At 50.1% G+C, this 20,924-nt stretch overlaps 1 protein-coding gene across 2 annotated transcripts in view; it reads left to right on the plus strand.

Annotated features, from left to right (window-relative positions):
* Window positions 1-2,748: 2,748 nt before the first annotated feature.
* The window catches only part of ADCY9 (adenylate cyclase 9), a 158,806-nt gene continuing 140,630 nt past the window's right edge, over window positions 2,749-20,924 (plus strand). The window contains exons 1-2 of one of the 2 annotated variants that reach the window (XM_033235915.1): window positions 2,749-3,460; window positions 3,663-5,398. In XM_033235915.1, coding sequence (XP_033091806.1) covers window positions 3,706-5,398 — 1,693 coding nt within the window. In that variant the 5' untranslated portion in view covers window positions 2,749-3,460; window positions 3,663-3,705. The remainder of the gene's footprint in view (window positions 3,461-3,662; window positions 5,399-20,924) is intronic. The other variant, XM_033235914.1, reaches the window with a different exon arrangement.

The raw sequence follows: 20,924 nt of genomic DNA on the forward strand, positions 1-20,924 counted from the left end.
ACCTCATATGTGAGAGTGCCTGGCATAGAGTTGATGTTCATTAAAGGTTTATTTTTAAAATGTTTAGATAAACTTATTTTGAAATAGTTTTAGACTTGAAGAGTTGCAAAAATACTAGCGAGTTTCCCTATATCCTACATCCAGCTTCCCTTATGTTTTTTTTTCCCCGAGATGGGGTCTTGCTCTGTCGCCCAGACTAGAGTACAGTGCCACTATCTCGGCTCACTGCAACCTCCATCTCCTGGATTCAAGTGATTCTCGTGCCTCAGCCTCCCGAGTAACTGGGATTACGGGCGCATGCCACCACGCTCAACTAATTTTTGTATTTTTAGTAGAGACGGGGTTTCACCATGCTGACCAGGCTGGTCTTGAACTCCTAACCTCAGGTGGTGTGCCTGCCTCAGCTTCCCAAAGTGCTGGGATTACAGGTGTGAGCCACTGCACCGGGCTCAGCTTCCCCTTATATTAACGTCTTACCTAACTATAGTAAGAGGATCAGAACCAGGAAATTAACAATGGTACAATGCTTTTAACTAAATTGCAGATCTCACGTGAATTTTGCCCGCTCTCCTGCCACTGTCCTTTCTTGTTGCATGTTCCCAACCAGGATCCCATGTTCCATTTGGTTGTTGTATCTATCCCCTTAGGGACGATTCCTAGTTTGTGACAGTTTCTCAGTCTTTGTCTTTCATGTCTCGTAAGTGTCCAAAGACACTTGTGATGCGTACTGGTTGATCACTTTGTAGAACAGGTCTTAATCGGGGTTTGGTGTTTTCTTGTGATTTGATTGAGATTACACACTTCTGCAGGAATACCACAGCAATATGTTACTTTTAGTTTTTTCCTCCTTTGTTGTAGTAAAATACACTCAACATAACATTTACCATTTAAACCACTTTATTTAATTAATTTATTTTTTTGAGACGGAGTTTCACTCTTGTTGCCCAGGCTGGAGTGCAATGGTGCGATCTTGGCTCACCACAACCTCCGCCTCCTGGGTTCAAGCAATTCTCCTGCCTCAGGCTCTCGAATAGCTGGGATTACAGGCACATGCCACCACGTCCAGGTAATTTTTGTATTTTTAGTAGAGACGGGGTTTCTCCATGTTGGTCAGGCTGGTCTCGAACTCCCGACCTCAGGTGATCCGCCCGCCTCAGCCTTCCAAAGTGCTGGGATTACAGGCGTGAGCCACCGCGCCCGGCTTAAACCCACTTTATTTTTTTTTTTTTGAGACGGAGTCTCGCTCTGTCGCCCAAGCTGGAGTGCAGTGGCCGGATCTCAGCTCACTGCAATCTCCACCTCCCGGGTTCACGCCATTCTCCTGCCTCAGCCTCCTGAGTAGCTGGGACTACAGGCGCCCGCCACCTCGCCCGGCTAGTTTTTTGTACTTTTTAGTAGAGACGGGGTTTCACCGTGTTAGCCAGGATGGTCTCGATCTCCTGACCTTGTGATCCGCCCGTCTCGGCCTCCCAAGTGCTGGGATTACAGGCTTGAGCCACTGCGCCCGGCCTCTTAAACCCACTTTAAAGTGTGATTCAAGGACACTATGTAGATTCATCCTGTTGGATCATTTCTAAACTTTTTCATCATCCTAAAAGGAAACCCCAAGCTCCTTATCTTCCTCCCCTAGCACCCAGCAACCACCAATCTGTATTGCCTCTATGGATTTGCCAATTCGAGACACTTCATCTGGATAGAATCATACGATATGTGACCTTTTGTGTTTGGCTTTTTTTACTAGCATAATGTTTCCCGGGTTCCTCCACACTGCAGTACGCATCGGTGCTCCATTCTTTTTTGTAGCCGAATAATATTCCACTGCATGGGCAGACCACATTTTACTTTTATTTTCTAATTCAACAGTGAGACCTGGTGTGGGCCCTGGCGCTGGGCCTGGGAGGCGACGGAGGGGATGGAAGAGAGCCCCGTGACTGGCAGGAGGCACTGCGGAGTGTGGGGAGAAGGGGTCGGGGTCTGCATGCTAGGGAGAATAGAATTCTATTTACACGTGGCAATGTTTATGGAGGCCAATGAAGAACTGCTGTTATGGGACATGGACGCCTTTGAAAGTCTCATTTGCGTAAAAGGAAAAGCAGTAGTTCATGAGGAGGGGGAGAAGGGCTTAAGGACAGCAAGGGAAACTCCCCTTGGGGAGGGGGAACGTGGTCGTCGGTGGGCCCAGCTATGGAGGGTTGGCCCGCGAAGGTCGCCCCGTGAGCAGGTCCAGGGCAGGCCGAGTGCCTCGGGGCCCGCATTCATTGCTTACAGAGCAAAGGGAGCCTCCCGGGAGGGAAATCCAACGGTTGGAAACTTCGATTTATCCCAAAGGTGTGCCGAGTGGTAAGGCAACATTTTGATTTCCCAAACGTTGCGCCCAGCGGCTCCCTTCCACGGCACGCGCCTTCAGGTCTCTCCGCAGCGCCGTGACCCCATGCAGCGAGCGGCCTCTGGGGCGCCCAGAGAGGCCCGGCCCGCAGCGCCCTGAGCGCCCGCAGAGTACGCAGCGCGCGGCCGAGGAGCGGCGCCGCCCGGGGCGGAGGGCGGAGCCGAGTGCGCGCCCCGCCCCGCCCCGCAGCCCTGAGCCCAGCGCGCGCACCAAGGCGGGGCAGCGCGCGGCCCGTGCGCGTGTCCGGGGCCAGGAGGCGGCGGCGGCGTGCGCGGGCCGCGCGTGCGCGCTGCGGCGGGGCGAGGGGCGGCGCGGGCGCGCGTCTGTCAGTGACAGCGGGCGGGGCAGGGGCCGGAGGTGGTGGCGGCCGCGGCTCTTCCGACATGAGGCAGCGGCCGCGGGGGACACGGCGGCGGGCGCGGCGGCGGCCGCATCTCTAGCTCTGGGAGGCTGCCCCCGGCGTGGGCGCGGGCGGGCGGGCGTCCCGGCTGGCGTCGCGGGAGCCCGGCTCTGCGGCAGTGTCTGCACCGCCGCCCGGCGAGGGGCCCGCGTCAGTGGTTCCACGCGCTCGGTCCCGGGACAGCGGCGGTCCCGGCGGGGGCGGCGGCGCGCTCGAGGGGAAGCAGGCCCCGCTAGACGGGCCGCGCCGACGGGTTCCGCGCACTCGCAGCCCGGGGCGCCCCCACCCCCGGCGCCCGCCGCCGCGGGCAGGGCCGGCCCGGAGTGCGGGAGGCGGCCGGGGAGCGCGGGCCGGGGGCGCCCGCCGAAGCTCGCGGCTCCGGGTTGGGGCCGGGGCCGGCCGCGCGCCGCCTTTGACGCATCGGAGCGCGGCTCCTGCAGGATGGAGGGCTCCGCGCCGCCGGCGGAGTTGTTTGTGCGCAGGCGGCTCGCAGGGCTGGGAGCGCTCAAGGTCTGAACTTCCCTCCGGAGCCGCAGCTGGAGGAGACGAGCGCGCAAGGAGGAGAAGCCGCGCGGCGCGGAGGCCACCCTCGGGGCGAGCGGCGCGGAAAGCGAGCGAGCACAGCGGTCCTGGACCCACGGCGGCCACGCGGCGGGGACCCCCGGGCGCTCTAGGTCCGTCCCGAGCGGTTCTCGTCCGCCTCGAAGGTGGGGGCGGTGGGGGTACGGCTGAGCCGGGATCCACAGTTTCGGGGAGCAGATGGTGCCTGTCCAAGTCGCGTGCTGGAGCCGCCACCTAGGACGGGAGCAGGTTCCCGGCCTCCAGATGTGCATGCCTAGGTGGGAGCGCAGCTAACTCTCCCCGTTTTGCTGGCAGGTACTGGTGACCCCGGCCCGGGCAGGCCCCGGGACTCGACAACATGGCTTCCCCGCCCCACCAGCAGCTGCTGCATCACCACAGCACCGAGGTGAGTTGCGACTCCAGCGGGGACAGCAACAGCGTGCGCGTCAAGATCAACCCCAAGCAGCTGTCCTCCAACAGCCACCCCAAGCACTGCAAATACAGCATCTCCTCCAGCTGCAGCAGCTCCGGGGATTCCGGGGGCGTCCCCCGGCGAGTGGGCGGCGGAGGCCGGCTGCGCAGGCAGAAGAAGCTGCCCCAGCTGTTCGAGAGGGCCTCCAGCCGCTGGTGGGACCCCAAGTTCGACTCGGTGAACCTGGAGGAGGCCTGCCTGGAGCGCTGCTTCCCGCAGACCCAGCGCCGGTTCCGGTATGCGCTCTTCTACATCGGTTTCGCCTGCCTTCTGTGGAGCATCTATTTTGCGGTCCACATGAGATCCAGACTGATCGTGATGGTCGCCCCCGCGCTGTGCTTCCTCGTGGTGTGTGTGGGCTTCTTTCTGTTTACTTTCACCAAGCTGTACGCCCGGCATTACGCGTGGACCTCGCTGGCTCTCACCCTGCTAGTGTTCGCCCTGACCCTGGCTGCGCAGTTCCAGGTCTTGACGCCTGTCTCAGGACGCGGCGACAGCTCCAACCTTACAGCCACAGCCCAGCCCACAGAAACTTGCTTATCTCAAGTGGGGAGCTTCTCCATGTGCATCGAAGTGCTCTTTTTGCTCTATACCGTCATGCACTTACCTTTGTACCTGAGCTTGTGTCTGGGGGTGGCCTACTCTGTCCTTTTCGAGACCTTTGGCTACCATTTCCGGGATGAAGCCTGCTTCCCCTCGCCCGGAGCCGGGGCCCTGCACTGGGAGCTGCTGAGCAGGGCGCTGCTCCACGGCTGCATCCACGCCGTCGGGGTCCACCTGTTCATCATGTCCCAGGTGAGGTCCAGGAGCACCTTCCTCAAGGTGGGGCAATCCATTATGCACGGGAAGGACCTGGAAGTGGAAAAAGCCCTCAAAGAGAGGATGATTCATTCCGTGATGCCAAGAATCATAGCCGATGACTTAATGAAGCAGGGGGATGAGGAGAGTGAGAATTCTGTCAAGAGGCATGCCACCTCGAGCCCCAAGAACAGGAAGAAAAAGTCTTCCATCCAAAAAGCGCCTATAGCCTTCCGCCCTTTCAAGATGCAGCAGATCGAAGAAGTCAGTATTTTATTTGCGGATATCGTGGGCTTCACCAAGATGAGTGCCAACAAGTCCGCCCACGCCCTGGTGGGTCTCCTGAACGATCTGTTTGGTCGCTTTGACCGCCTGTGTGAGGAAACCAAGTGTGAGAAAATCAGCACTCTGGGAGACTGTTACTATTGCGTGGCGGGCTGTCCCGAGCCCCGGGCCGACCATGCCTACTGCTGCATCGAGATGGGCCTGGGCATGATCAAGGCCATCGAGCAGTTCTGCCAGGAGAAGAAGGAGATGGTGAACATGCGAGTCGGGGTGCACACGGGTACCGTCCTGTGCGGCATCCTGGGCATGAGGAGGTTTAAATTTGATGTGTGGTCCAACGATGTGAACCTGGCCAATCTCATGGAGCAGCTGGGAGTGGCTGGCAAAGTTCACATTTCTGAGGCCACTGCAAAATACTTAGATGACCGGTACGAAATGGAAGACGGGAAAGTTACCGAACGGCTGGGCCACAGCGTGGTTGCTGACCAGTTGAAAGGTATGTGCACTTCTTTATCTCGGTATCCCCTCTCCCCGATCCTGGTTGTATTAAAACACACACACACACACACGCACACACACACACACACACACACATTCAACCTCAGTGTGTAGAGGCAGCTCATGTATCTCAGAATGCCTTCCCAGGGGGGATCTCAGGGTCAGTGTGACTTTCCTCCAGCGGGTCAGATATCACAGATCTCTTCGCACTGCAGAAAGGGACGCTGTGCAGACATGACCTAGATGCGACCTGTAGAAGGAAGGAGAACTTTGAACGTGCATAACCACTGGTTGGCTGAAATACGGGGGCGGGAGGGTACGTCTGGTGAACGTAAGGGTATGGAGCCGTTCAGCATTCAGCACTTTTTAGCACTTAAGGAAATTGCCTTTGCATTTCATTTGGTCACCCCAAAGTCCCATCCAAATGTTTCTCTGTGCCCTTTTTGTGAAAACGTGGAGAATAAAACCTTTCTCCTCTCTGGGCCTCACTTTGCTTGTCCTCAAAATAGGGCTAGGAAGTCGGCGCAGTCCTGCAGGACTCTGGAGAACTGGACGGAGTTACTTACCTCTGAGTGCACACTGCCTTTTATCTAGGTCTTTTTAAAAAAGTTTGCATTTTCAGCTTTCAGCCGTCATTTGTTTAAGGATATTTTATTATCACAGTATTTGCCTTAAGTGAAGAACCAGGCATTTTAGAATATTGAGCTTCTGCAGCCACCAGGTGATGTGGAAGGGAGAAACGTACCCACAGAAGAACTGGTGTTCTCCTCCCTCATCTTCTCAGGTTTGGATCTGGTGCCTGGTCCCTGGTTTCAAGCTCCTTATTGCCGTTCTTGATGTTTTTACTGGGCTGCTGCTTTTTTCTAATACAGGACAAAAGTCTTTGAGATCTGAAAAATGATGTTAAAATAAGTAGGACGAAAAAGAAGGATTTTAAGTAATCTGCTACGTTTCTTCCCCTCCTTCCTCCTTTTTAAACAGCCCTTATGTTTTAGCAAAATCTTCAGGATTGAGGGGAACATCTATTTTGGAAGTATGTAGAGAAAATAACGCTGATTTTTTTTAAAGCCTGCTTTTGTTAAGCTGTACTGTATTTTGTGGCCTCCCTACACTGCATACTTACACAGTGAACAGCCTCAGGAAAGGGAATCCTCGGAAGGAGAAGTAGTGAATAGCTCCAGTCAGAGACGGCAGAAGTGATAATGTCAGTCAGAGGCGGCCAGTGGTTGAGGTAGGGCCTGCATAGGTCATTGGTGTGAGATCATCCTGTATGCCCAATTGGCATTCTCTTTCTCTGGCTTGGGATCTGAGCTCCTGTATCTTTTATGTATTTGTTATCTGGCAGGGGAACATCATCTTTCTTCTGATTTTTCTTTATTTTGCTAACTTTGCTGATGAAGATTTTATGGATGTAGACGAAAACTATTTTCACCAAGAATTCCCATAACCTAGAGCGCTTTCAGGACTATGTTGACGAGGTCAGAAACTACACTTTGCCGTTCACTTGAAAGATGCTGCCGTGACAAGTTCTTTCTGTTCAGAGTGGTGGCACTTGCTCTTGAGCCTGAAGGTGTCAGTGGATGGGGCTGTGGGTGTAACCCCTGCTTGACACCTTGGCATTTTTAGGGCCCAGGTGTTGTGAGCTCTGTCCTGGGGACTGTGGGACGGTGGAGCTGGGCGGCAGTACGTTAAATTAAATATGTTGGCCCACAGGACAATGAGAACAGTTTTGTGAGCTGTACTTTGTATGCTGTATTACTCGAATTTCAAAAATGAAAAGGGTGTAATTATTTGGAAATTACCAAGTCATTGAATACCTATTTTGTGAATTTATGAGTAGTTTTATTTTAAGTTTATAGATCAGGGACTCAGACACTGAGGCAATAAAAAAAAAGAAAGAAAAAAATACTAGAGAGTGTGTGTGTGTGTTTTTAAACCTCAAATAGTGTAAATTTGGTAAATTAACTTTTCTTGACATTTGTGTACGTTGTACATTTATAAAAGTTTCAGTACTGTAGGGAGTAGGGAAGAAAGAAGGCTTAGCCAAGCTGCTGATTTTTAAAATGTGATATTCTTCCCTGTAGCTGTTTCCCTGAGACCATGATTTTGTTTTCTTGAGCTCATTTTGCAAACCTCTGTGGATAGGACTCCAGGAATAGAGCATGTCTACACAACTTCCTGGCCCTTTTGGAAACTGTCCTTACAAAGCTAAATTCAGATGATAGCACAGTTTGTAGAAGACCCTTTCACCCACATCGTTAAGCTTATCTACATGTAAGATCGATTTTCGCCTCTGCCTTTAGGCTGGTGGCAAATGTTTTCTCTATACAATATTGGGTATTATGGGAGGCTGAGGCGGGAGAATTGTTTGAACCCGGGAGGAGAAGGTTGTAGTGAGCCGAGGCTGTGCCACTGCGCTCCGGCCTGGGCAACAGAGCAAGACTCTGTCTTAAAAAACAGCAACAACAAAAAACAAAAAAACCCCAATATTGGGTATTATCCTTTCCCTTTTACCCGCTTTTCTGATCCCAGGGTTAAAAAGCACCCAGTAGCGGCCCTGCAGGAGTGGGCATCCGTAGAATGAGAAGGGGTTTCTAGAACTAGCCTGGGAGCACAGAAGGAAGCTCCTGTCATTCGAATTTATCTGAACAGGCTTTGCGGAAGGTAGTTTCATGATTTCTGCACATTCCCTCACTCTGAAATCTGTGCTGTGCCCTGGCACCGACTGTGCACCTGGCGCTGTGGATGTGGAGGAGGATCTGTGATCATGACGTAGGAGGTGGGACTCGACTCCAGAAGCGGGGCCCAGATGCCAGACCGAACTGAGGACTAGCTAATACAGGGATGGGGCAGAAGCAGCGTTCTGCAAGGCATGCCCACCAGTGTGCCATGTTAGTTTACTGTCACCATGGCCACACCTGGAGTTACTGCCTCATTCCGTGGCCATGACCTGACAACCCAGAAGCTACCACCCTTTTCCTAGAAATTTCTGCCTAAGCCGCCCCTTACTCTACATGAAATTAAAAATAGGTAGAAGGTAAGGCCAGGCACAGTGGTTCACGCCTATAACCCCAGCACTTTGGGAGGCCAAGGTGGGTGGATCACCTGTAGTCATGAATTCGAGACCAGTGTGGCCAACATAGTGAAACCCCATCTCTACCAAAAATACAAAAATTAGGCAGGTGTGGTGGTGCACGCCTGTAATCCCAGCTGCTTGGGAGTCTGAGGCAGAAGAATCACTTGAACCCAGGAGGTGGAGGTTGCAGTGAGCTGTGATCATGGCCACTGCACTCCAGCCTGGGCAACAGCCTAGGCGAGGCTGTGTCTCAAAAAAAAAAAAAAAAAAGATATAAGTATGATTGCAAAACTGCCCTGAGCTGCTACTTTCTGCCTTTGGGGGAGCTCAGTTCTGCAGGAGCAGTCACGGAGCTGTCACACTGCCTGCCTCTTCAATAAAGCTGTTTTCTTTCCTGCCACCGGCTCACTCTTGAATTCTTTCCTGGGCAAAGCCAAGAACCCTCTTGTGCTCGGCCCCACTTTGGGGCTTGCCTGCCCTGCGCTAATAGTTCCCGACCTCCGTGAGCTCACAGTTAAAAATGTTGTGGAGTATGTCTGGGAGTGGGGAGTGCTTTAGAGAGGGCTCCTGCTGGAGCTGGGTCCTGATATCAGGCCATGGCTCTCCAGGTGGACAGAAGAGCAAGGGGCAGAGTGGAGAGGTGGGCATGGCTGGGCTCTGTGCTTCTCTCTGGGGGCAGGCAATGGTTAGTCGTTCGTCAGGACAAGGAAGGCCACGGGTAACGTGGGAAGGAGTTTGGATTGGATCCTGTGGGTGTCAGGGAGCCACTCAACAGGGGACTTAGGTGATCTGACTTGCAGTTTTAGAAAGTTCACTCTTTCAGAGCTAGTGAGTGTGGGTTGGAAGGAGATTAATGAGGTGTTGAGTAAATCGCAGGTGGGTTGATGGTGGCCCAACCCAAGGTCACAGTAGCAGTGATGGAGGTGATGGGATCTGAGTGGCGTTAGGAAGACCAGCTTGATGAGACTGCAAGCCAGATTTAAACAGACGACTGGCAGAAGGGGAAGGGCTTAACTAACATATGAATGGGAAATGGCATTTTAAGTTTCTGGACGTGACTTGACGACAATGTGGAGTCAGGAATGGCTGAGGGGCCTTTGAAGTTGCTATGATATGAATGGAGAATGCAGGATGGACTTGCGGAAGGAGGCCCGGAACCCCCGGCTTGCTTATTCATTCAGCGAATCATTTACTCCGTGCCAGGCACGGTTCTGGGTTCTGGCAATACAGCTGTAAACAAAACAGATTCCTGCTCTTGTAATAGGGGACAAGAATTTTTAAGTCAATATTATAGGAGGATCGCTGGAGCCCAGGAAGTCGAGGCTGCAGAGAGCCGTGATTGCACCACTGCATTCCAGCCTGGGCGACAGAGTGAGACCCTGTCTCTAAGAAACGAAAACCAGGCCTTCTAATAGGGGAAATCTAATAGAGGGGACAACAGGGGAGTCAAACCATAAGTAAGATAGAAAAAGTGTTTTGTGAAAAAACATAAAGCAGGAAGGGGATATAGAAGATGGGGTGTACGTGAGTGTGAGAAATCTAGGGTGGCCTGGCACTGGGAGAAGGTTGCAGGAATTTTTAGCATACTGCTAGGATTTTGGAAATAATCTAAAAAGTGAGGGGCCCGGCATGGTGGCTCACGCCTGTAATCCCAACACCTTGGGAGGCCGAGGTAGGCAGATCACTTGAGGTCAGGAGTTTGAGACCAGCCTGGCCAATATGGTGAAACCCCATCTGTACTAAAAATACAGGTGTGGTGGCAGGTAATCCCAGCTACTCAGGAGACTGAGACAGGAGAATTGCTTGAACCTGGGAGGTGGAGGTTGCAGTGAGCCAAGATTGCACCATTGCACTCCAGCCTGGGCGACAAGAATGAGACCCTGTCTCAAAAAAAAAAAAAAGTGAAGGACAGTTATTAAAGATATGGAGAAATGGGCGGGGTGTAGTGGCTCATGCCTGTAATCCCAGCACTTTGGGAGGCCGAAGTGGGCAGATCACGAGGTCAGTAGTTCAAGACCAGCCTGGCTAACATGGTGAAACGCCATCTCTACTGAAAATGCAATAATTGACTGGGCATGGTGGCAGGTGCCTGTAGTCCCAGCTACTTGGGAAGCTGAGGCAGGAGAATCATTGGAACCTGGGAGGCGGAGGTTGCAGTGAGCCGAGATGGCGCCACTGCACTCCAGCCTGGGTGATAGGGTGAGACTTAATCGCAAAAAAAAAAAAAAAAGGTCTGATTCAGGTGAGAGACCTTCCACAGCATTTGAGGTGAAACTGCTAGGCCTGAGGGAACCGTGGCTGTTGTATTCTGCCTTGGGCCACAAGCAAAAAATGGTGAGACGTGTTATCTTGAGCTGTTGGCTTTTCCTGTCATAGATACAGGGTCACAAAGACAGAAAGTGAAACCGTTAGAAAATATCTACAGGCATCTTCTTTTCCCCTGTAAATATGAGGAAGACAGAATGCGGATGCTCCGCCACTCCCATCCACACCCATGGTCATAGCTCTGAAGAAGGGAACACTGGGTAGCAATCACGTTGTCAGCTGCAGAAATTAAAAAAGCCTTTTTTCCCCAGCCAAACTTTATGCTTGTGGAGTAAGTGAGGGAAGAGACCCACTGGTGTGCATTTGGTCAGATTGTCACCTGTTGGCCACTTCTGTGACCAAGACCTCCGCCTTAAAGGAGTTCCTATGTAGACTCTGTCTGGTGGACCGACAGACTGATGGTGGATGGAGGCATTCTGTATGTGTTAGCCTCTGCAAACACCCATCTCATGCTGGAAATCTGGGTGCCCTGTTAACTGTGGTCACGGGCCTGCTAGCTGACAGAACCCTAGCCAGGTGTTGGTTTGGGGTTCAGTTGCATGCTCACGTGTTCCCCTTCCTTCCCCCGTTAGCTTGGGTAGCTTGTCCCCACCTGAGCCTGCAACCCTTGCCACTGGGATGCTAACCTGTTAGCACAGCCCAGTCTCCTTGCTTGGAAATTCTGCGATGACCTGCATTCTTTTTTTTTTTTTTTTTTTTTTTTTTTTTTTGAGACAGAGTCTTGCTGTGTCGCCCAGGCTGGAGTGCAGTGGTGCGATCTCAGCTCACTGCAACCTCTGCCTCCTGGGTTCAAGCAGTTCTCCTGCCTCAGCCTCCTGAGTAGCTGGGATTACAGGCAAGTGCCACTACGCCCAGCTAATTTTTGTATTTTTAGTAGAGATGGGGTTTCACCATGTAGACCAGGCTGGTCTCGAACTCCTGACCTCAGGTAATCCATCCGCCTCAACCTCCCAACGTGCTGGGATTATAGGCATGAGCCAGCCTTGACCTGCATTCTTGAGCAGGATCTCTTGTGCACGTGGAAATGCAGCCTCTCAGATACCAAATGGCAGAGATGACATGAAGCACACAGTTCCCCTCACAGCTGGGATGGGAGACAGAAAACAGCTATAGAGTCGACACTCAGGCCGCCCCCACTGACCATTTGTTCAGGCTCTTTGAGACCTGGCTTCCAGTGACAAGGACAGAGCTGTTAATTCTGAAGACAGGCTTTTGAGTAGAAGTAACCTCTGGTGAAGCAAGAGAAAGTTAAGGTTTGCTGCATTGCCCACGGGATGAAGAAGGAAGGGGAGGCTGTCTTTTCAGGTAGAGTGCCTAAGGAAGGAAAACATGGAGAAGGAACAATTAGAGCAAGTCAAGAAGTTTCAAGATTTTTGTCTGCTGGCCAGCTTGGTTAGATAGTAATTATGTGTCTGCATATTGGTCAGTGTTGCCTATGTACTTTGCTGTGGAATAGTAATCTTGGAAAAAAACAAACCGACATTAATCTGTCCATGCCTGGGCACAGAGTGTGCACGAGCCTGCGTGGGCTGTAAGTCTTGTCTTTGTCTTGGTTGGTGATTTCCGTATTGGCATGTTTGCTGGAATTTCAATATTGGAAGAGTGTGATCATTCACCATTAGAGTTCTGCAGGTCCCCTCCTGACTCTGGACTGGCTGAGCTGAGGGCCCTGTCATCCATCTGGCCCTGGGCATATCATTTGTACTTTGCCTGTGACACACCTCAAGACCTTTTCCAACAGGAACTAGCACCCCTCCAGGAAATTTTGTGAAGAGATGAGAGTTTTTGAAACAGGAAGGGAACTGGCAAGGGAAGTGGCCAGGCACCGGTGCCGCCGCGGAACAGGAGGGGAGGGACTGGGCTGCATCAGAGGGTGGAGGTGGAGCCCCTACCCCATGGGTGTGGGCCAAGGGTAGGATGGTCCTCCCCGGGAAGAGTCCAGACAGCAGTGATATTCTTGTAGTCTTGTGGATGTACCCAGTGAGCCACGCCAGCCAAGCCAACCTGTGGCTAAATTTTAGTCAACTTAGGCAAAGAAGATTGCTCCTTGTAAAACCATGAATATATAATATTCATGTGGACTAGCAGTAATGCACGAATTACCTAATTGGAAATTAGGTTTTTGATCTCATTTTCTCCAGTCTTTGCTAGCGTTGCACTTGTAAAAAATTCCTGGCATCCTTTCTGTAGAGTTAAGTGGGGAGGCTCAGTGTTCTGGGATAGGGGGGAGCATCGAACCGCTAGAGGCTGGTGGTGGTGGTGGAGGCAGAACGAGTTGTAGCAGTAGTGGTGGCAGGAGTGTGACCTAGAGGGCAGAAGCTGGGAAACAGGGTGAAATGCTGGGCCCCTGACTCTCAGGGATAGCTGCACCTAGTTTATATGCCTTCCTCTAATCCGGTAGAAATTGTTGTTTCTGTAGATTTTTTTCTTTTCTTTTTGAGACAGGGTCTTGCTGTGTCGCCCAGGCTGGAGTGCAGTGGTACAGTCACAGCTCACTGCAGCCTCGACCTCCTGCACTCAGATAAGCCTCCCTTGTCAGCCTCTTGAGTAGCTGGGACCACAGGTGCATGCCACCACACCCAACTAATTTTATTTTATTTTATTTTTTTTTTGAGACAGAGTCTCATTCTTGCCCAGGCTGGAGAGCAGTGGTGTGATCTTTTTTTTTTGTTTTTTTTTTGAGACGGAGTCTTGCTCTGTCACCCAGCCTGGAGTGCAGTGGCACGATCTCAGCTCACTGCAATCTCCGCCTCCTAGGTTTACGTCATTCTCCTGCCTCAGCCTCCCGATTAGCTGGGACTACAGGCACCCGCCACCTCGCCCGGCTAGTTTTTTGTATTTTTTAGTAGAGATGGGGTTTCACTGAGTTAGCCAGGATGATTTCGATCTCCTGACCTTGTGATCTGCCTGTCTCGGCCTCCCGAAGTGCTGGGATTACAGGCTTGAGCCACTGCGCCCGGCCGGTGTGATCTTAACTCACTGCAACCTCTGCCTCCCGTGTTCAAGCAATTCTCATGTCTCAGCCTCCCCTGTAGCTGGGATTACAGATGCATACCACCATGCCCAGCCAATTTTTTCTTTTTGTATTTTTAGTAGAGATGGGGTTTCACCATGTTGGCCAGGGTGGTGTCGAACTCTTGGCCTCAAGTGATCCACCCGCCTCAGCCTCCCAAAGTGCTAGGATTATAGGTGTGAGCCACTGCGCCCGGCCTAATTTTAAAAATTATTTGTAGAGATTACGTCTTCCTATGTTGCCCAGGCTTATGTACGTTATTTATATAGGTTGTCTATTGATATTTACAGTATTAGAAATTGAAACAAATTGAGAAGCTTAAAAATATTTTCTTAATTTATTTCAAAATAATAATGAATTCATTTCACTCATTGCATGGTAATAATAAGTAACATTTTTATAAAAGTAACTATTTTTTAAAATGAAAAAATTTGATGAGAAGGGTGGCACTGCCACACATTTTTGCAAATCTCTTTAATGTCTGGATCAATAAATGGTTGAAGTTTTTTTTTTTTTTTTTTTTTTTGATGGATTTTTTTCCCTCTTGTTGCCCACGTTGGAGTGCAATGGCACGATCGTGGCTTATTGCAACCTCTGCCTCCCAGTTTCAAGCAATTCTCCTGCCTCAGCCTCTCAAGTAGCTGGGATTACAGGTGCGCATCACCACGCCCGGCTAATTTTTTGTATTTTTAGTAGAAACGAGGTTTCACCATGTTAGCCACCTCGCCTGACCCATGACTGAAGTTTTTTAAGTGATGAAATATACACAACAGAAATCTACCATGTTAAACACTTTTAGGTGTGTTTGCTGAATTTTCTTAGCTGCTTTGGCCTTCAGTTTGTTGCAATATGTTGGACAGTGTGTAGAAAATCTGGTTTTATAGAGATACGTAGTTGGAAGAGCATTTTCCTAGCCTTTTTGTGTAATTCTGGATTTTTTTCTTTGATTCTGTAGAAACATTCAACACGTGAGTGGTAGTTTCTTTTTCTTTTTCTGAGATGGGGTCCTGCTCTGTCACCCGTGCTGGAGTGCAGTGGTGCTGCCATAGCTCACTGCAGCCTGGGCTCAAGTGATTCTCCTGCCTTGGCCTACCAAGTAGCTGGAACTACAGGCATGCACCACCACACCCTGCTGATTTTTTATTCTGAGTGGTAGTTTCTTAAAGGTTAGTTGCAATGTGGAATCTGAAATTGTATTATCTTTTTTTTGTGTGTGCACAATTATATTAAACGCTGTTGGGTTTTTACCCAGGTGTGATTGTATAATGCACTAGTCATTTGGAAAATATTGGTCTTTTGAATGATGCAGCTCTTCCACATGTTGACATCAGTTAGTTCTAATAGTCTGAAGAGATTGACTTCATCGCAGTGGCTGATGTAAGTTTTCCAAAACCCTACTTGAAAATTGGAATTTTTATCACTGGCAGCAAAAACTGTCAGCTGTTTTCCTGGAAGTGACAGACTCATCCATATCCCCAGGAATGGTCTGCCCGTACTCAAGTCTGAACAACCTTAGTTTGTCTGTAGGTCAAGTATAAGTGACGTTCTACCAAAAAGGTGGCCAATTCAGCCTGCAACCCGAACAGCTGCACAGCTGCTTTTCTTGAAGACCACTGTGCTTTGACCGGCAGCATCGTCGTAGGCGTGCCTCTCATTTTATCCCTCAGACTATTCAAAAGACACCTACTTACGCTTGCTATTTAACACAGTCGTTCATGTTGACAGCTTCATCAGGGACATTCTTTCTTTTTTTTTTTTCTTTTTTTGAGATAGAGTCTCGCTGTGTCGCCCGGTCTGGAGTGCAGTGGTGCGATCTTGGCTCACTGCAGCCTCCGCCTCCTGGGTTCATGTGATTCTCGTGCCTCAGCCTCCCACGTAGCTGGAATTTACAGGTGTGTGCCACCACGCCTGGCTAATTTTTGTACTTATAGTAGAGTCAGGGTTTCGCCATATTGGCCAGGCTGGTCTTGAACTCCTGACCTCAGGTGATCTGCCCACCTCGGCCTCCCAAAGTGCTGGGATTACAGGCATGAGCCACTGCGCCTGGCCCATCAGGGACATTCTTAAGCGAAGCTATCTGCCTTTCTTTTCGTAAGTGTGGGGTGGTGAAGGACATGCTGAGGACTAGCGCAGTTTGGTGCCCCTGCCTCAGGACGTGCTCAGGCACTAGCAGTTTCACCCATGGCTTCTTCTGCACTGTCACTGCAAATGTCAACACTGAAGAAGGCAAATGCTGTCTTAGTGTCGTTGTGCAAATAGTTTAGACTCCACAGATGCCTTGCAAAGGCCTCAAGGACGTCTGAGGATCTGAGGACCACACTTTGAGAACTGCTTCCCTAGCTGGGCTGCAATACGGGAAGACTGAGGGTTTTGTATATGCCACCCAAACATGCATTCTCGTGCATGTGGAACAACGCCAGCTGGAGTTGTGACACACATTACATGTTTCTTGTGGAAATAGCAAGTGACCTTAGTTCATTGACCTTAGTTCATATATTGACGTTTTCTTACAAAATCCTTAAAAATCCTTTGTGATGCTGGTATGTCTTTGTTGCTCATGTTCAAGGTGTGTGATAAAGACCATCAACTTTGAACTGTCCACGGCTCATGCCTGTAATTCAAGCACTTGGTGGGGCCGAGGCGGGTGGATCACCTGAGATCAAGAGTTGGAGACCAGCCTGGCCAACATGGTGAAGCTCCGTCTCTCCTAAAAATACTAAAATTAGCCAGGCATGGTGGTGGGCACCTGTAATCCCAGCTACTCAGGAGGCTGAGGCAGGAGAATTACTTGAACTTGAGAGGCAGAGGCTGCAGTGAGCCGAGATGGTGCCACTGCACTCCAGCCTGGGCAACAGAGCGAGACTCTGTCTCAAAAAACAAAACAACGGCTGCGTGCAGTGACTCACGCTTGTAATCCCAGCACTTTGGGAGGCCGAGGCGGGCGGATCACCTGAGGTCAGGAGTTCGAGACCAGCCTGACCAACATGAAGAAACCCTGTCTCTACTAAAAACACAAAATTAGCCAGGCGTGGTGGCACATGCCTGTGGTCCCATGTACTCAGGAGGCTGAGGTAGGAGAATTGCTTGAATCCAGAAGGCGGAGGTTGCAGTGAGCTGAGATCATGCCACTGTGCTCCAGCATGGGCAACAAGAGCGAAACTCCATCTCAAAAACAAAGAAAGAAAGATACGACCGTCAGCTTTGTTCCTGTGAATTTTTTTGGGAAGGGCTCACCCTTGAATGGTTAGGTGCTTGGATTTTGATTTCTGATACATTCGGGCTGAATTCTCGGTTGTATGGTTTCCCAACTGTGGGAAGCTTCCTAGAGGCTCTGCCATTTATAGGAATGATGGCGTCTCTGTCACAGGGTTGTTGGGAGAATCAACGGAGATAATTCAAGACAAGCGCTTATGTGCATAGTGACTCGATGGCGGACAGCCGTTCCATCAATAACTCACAGTCCCCGCTGGCTGAGTCACATTTTGTATTGCACTGAAGGGTGTTTCTTTCTTCCTGCGCTCAGTCTGGCGCACATCTTGTATCATTCAGTACCGAAACCTACAACACACTAGGGACTGTGACTGTGTCAGTTTCTCGTACTAAAAAGGGCAAGTGTCCAAAATACAAAACGCTGATAGCTCGCCCTGCTTAAACTCTCGCTGCTGAACTTGGCTGCTGCTTTACTGAAAACCCTCGGGGCTTCAGCAGTCTTGTTCCTAGGCTGCTTCAGGTCCCCAGAGTTCTTAAAATGATGGGCCCCTCGATGGTTGAGGAATTAGGAGCAAATCTTCAGCTTTGCAACGGGAGCTATTGGCTGTGGTTTGAACTAGAGCGGTTTTTTCAACTGTACTCTATCCTACTGTAAACTCATTTGTTAATTCATTAAATATGGAATGGGTTCTTACCATTGGCAAGGCCAGGACTAGGTTCTGGAGATAGAGGGGTGGCCCCTGCCCTTTTGGGGCATGACGCCTAGAAAGGGAAGTAGACAGTGATCAAATAATCTGTACAGGCCAGGTGCAGTGGCTCATGTCTGTAATCCCAGTACTTTGGAAGGCCAAGGTAGGAGGATCACTTGAGTCCAGGAGCTCGAGACCCGTCTAGGCAACATAGCGAGACCCTGTCTCCAAAAACAATAAACAGTTAGCCACGCATGATGGCATATGCCTGTATTCCAAGCTACTTGGAAAGCTGAAGTGGGAGGATCGTTTGAGCCCGGGAGGTCGAGGCTGCAGTGAGCTGTGATTGCACCACTGTACTCAGCCTGGGTGACAGAGCAAGACTCTGTCTCAAAAAAAAAAAAAAAAATCACCTGAACAAATATTGTGCTAGACTTCTTGATTGTATTACAGATACGGCTGAGATGATCTCCATTTTATAGATGCGAGGACTAAAGCACAGAGAGGTTAGATAACTTGTAATGATCACACAGCCAGAAAGGGATACTAAAGTGGAGCCAGTGTTTAAACCCAAAGGCTGTGTTAGAAAACACTAGCACCCATCTCACAGAATTGCTGGGAGGATTAAATGAGAAAATACAAGTTCTTAGAAAAGTTCTTGGCACATAGTACCTCTCAGTAGAGAAGAGCTAGTGTTACTGAAAGTAGGAATAATTTTCTGAGCAGCGGCAGCAACAGCCAAAACATCTATACCTGTCTTTAGCTCTCTCCATTTACAAGGTGCTCTCACGTACGCTGCTGTCTCAGCCATGGTGAAATCCTAGGATCCTGGGAGCCGTGTATGTTTAGATGCTTTTATTTGCTTGGTTCTTTCCCTTTCTATACCATTTACAGACTGAGTTTGTTTTTTTCTGTTTCTTTTTTTGAGACAGGATCTCACTCACTCCTTTGCCCAGGCTGGAGTGCAGTAGCGCAATCTCAGCTCACTGTAGCCTCCACCTGTATCAGACCATGCTCACACTGCTGTAGAGATGCTACCTGAGGCCAGGTGCAGTGGCTCATGCCTGTAATCCCAGCACTTTCGGAGGCTGAGTCGGGCGGATCACTTGAGGTCAGGAGTTCAAGACCAGCTTGTCCAACATGGCAAAACCCCGTGTCTACTAAAAATACAGAAAATTAGCCAGACGTGGTGGCATACACTTCTAATCCCAGCTACTTGGAAGGCTGAGGCAGGAGAATCACTAGAACCTAGGAGGTGGAGGTTCCAGTGAGCCAAGATGGCGCCACTGTACCTCCAGCCTGGGCAACAGAGTGAGACTCCATCTCAGAAACAAACAAACAAAAAAGATGCTACCTGAGATGGGGTAATTTATAAAGAAAGCAGGTTTAATTGGCACAGTTCTGCATGGCTAGGGAGGCATCAGGAAACTTCCAATCATGACAGAAGATGAAGGGGAAGCAAGGCACCTCTCACATGGTGTCAGGAGAGAGAGTGAGAGAGAGAGCACACGCAGGGCAAACTGCCACTTTTAAACCATCAGATCTTGTGAGAACTCCCTCAGTATCAGGCGAACAGAATGGGGGGAACCATCCCATGATCTAATCCCCTCCCACCAGCTCCCTCTCTCGACATGTGGGAATTACAATTCAAGATGAGATTTGGGTGGGGACACGGAGCTAAACCATATCAACCTCCCAGGGTCCAGTGCTCCTCCTGCCTCAGCCTCCCCAGTAGATGGGACTACAGATGTGCACCACCACAGCCAGCTGATTTTTAAAAATTTTTGGTAGAGACAGGGTCTTGCCATGTTGCCTAGGCTGGTCTCAAACTCCTGGGCTCAAGCCGTCCTCCTGCCTTGGCCTTCTGTGCTTGTAATCCCAGCACTTGCCTCCCAAAGTGCTGGGATTACAGGCGTGAGCCAAGGCACCCAGCTGAGTTGGTTTCTTAACATCCCGCAAAGGTGATTTTTTTTTCAAGAATCGCTATAAACTCTTGGATTTTAACTTGTTTGATGTATTTCATTCCATTACAGATATATTATTTTTGATGCTCAAATTGTCCCATTTGGGGCCCATGGGAGCCCCTTTAAGTTGGCTGCTGAGTCCTCTTCATGCAACCGCAGTGGTCTTTGATAACCTTCATGCCCATTTAGTAACATTTTTAAAGAGTTGAGAAATTACAGGTATTAAAATCTCCTTAATTCTGTTTGTCTGGTATGTTTATTCAGAGAGACTGAGCTAAAGTTTACCCTCATCTTTTTTGAAAAGAAAATGAATAGAATATGCATGTTTCTATGAGGAAATAATGCCACCCAAGAAACGGTTCGTGCATCTTCGAGTTCCTTGGAAGCTTTAATTTGCATTCCTACAATTGAGAGCAATGTAGAATTTCTTTCTGTATCTTCCCACTGATGCCTGTTGAGGGGCAGGTGCCTGTGACTGTAGGTAAATCGTGATAAAAAACAATAAAAAGGCCAGGGTGTGGTGGCTCACGTCTGTAATCCCAGCACTTTGGGAAGCCGAGGCGGGCAGATCACTTGAGGTCAGGAGTTTGAGACCAGCCTGGCCAACATGGTGAAACCCCTTCTCTACTAAAAATGCAAAAATTAGCCGGGTGTGGTGGCACGCGCCTGTAGTCACAGCTACTTGGGAAGCTGAGGCAGGAGAATTGTTTCAACCTGGGAGGCAGAGGTTGCAGAGAGCCGAGATCGCACCACTGCACTCCAGCCTGGGCAACAGAGTGAGAGCTGTGTCTCCAAAAACGAAACAAAACAAAACAACAAACCAATTAAAAAAAAATCCCAAACCAAAATGTAGATGACCTGTTTGCAGACTGAGGAGTCCTGCAGTAAACTCCATCCTCCAGGACAGCTGTGGAATGTTCTAGAACGCCCAACTCCAGGAATTCCCTTAGTAGGAGCCTTGCTCTCAACAGTGCCTCCTGGAACGATGGGCCGGCCTCTGTCTTTTACATCTCGCATCATATGTCTTTGACTTACTTTGTTTATAATCTGTTTCTACGTCACTGGAATGCATCTTAAGAGAAGGAATTTTCCATGTTTTTACTTCCTGCTGTGTTCCTAGTGCTGGGAATATAGCCAGGCATATAATACATGCCTGATAATACTGGCTGAACGAATGAATGAATATTATAGGCCATACACAGTGGCTCACGCCTATAATCCCAGCACTTGGGGAGGCCGAGGCTGGC

The sequence above is a fragment of the Trachypithecus francoisi genome, unplaced genomic scaffold (assembly GCF_009764315.1).
Source record: "Trachypithecus francoisi isolate TF-2019V2 unplaced genomic scaffold, Tfra_2.0 Lachesis_group15, whole genome shotgun sequence".
In the NCBI taxonomy this organism is placed as follows: domain Eukaryota; kingdom Metazoa; phylum Chordata; class Mammalia; order Primates; family Cercopithecidae; genus Trachypithecus; species Trachypithecus francoisi.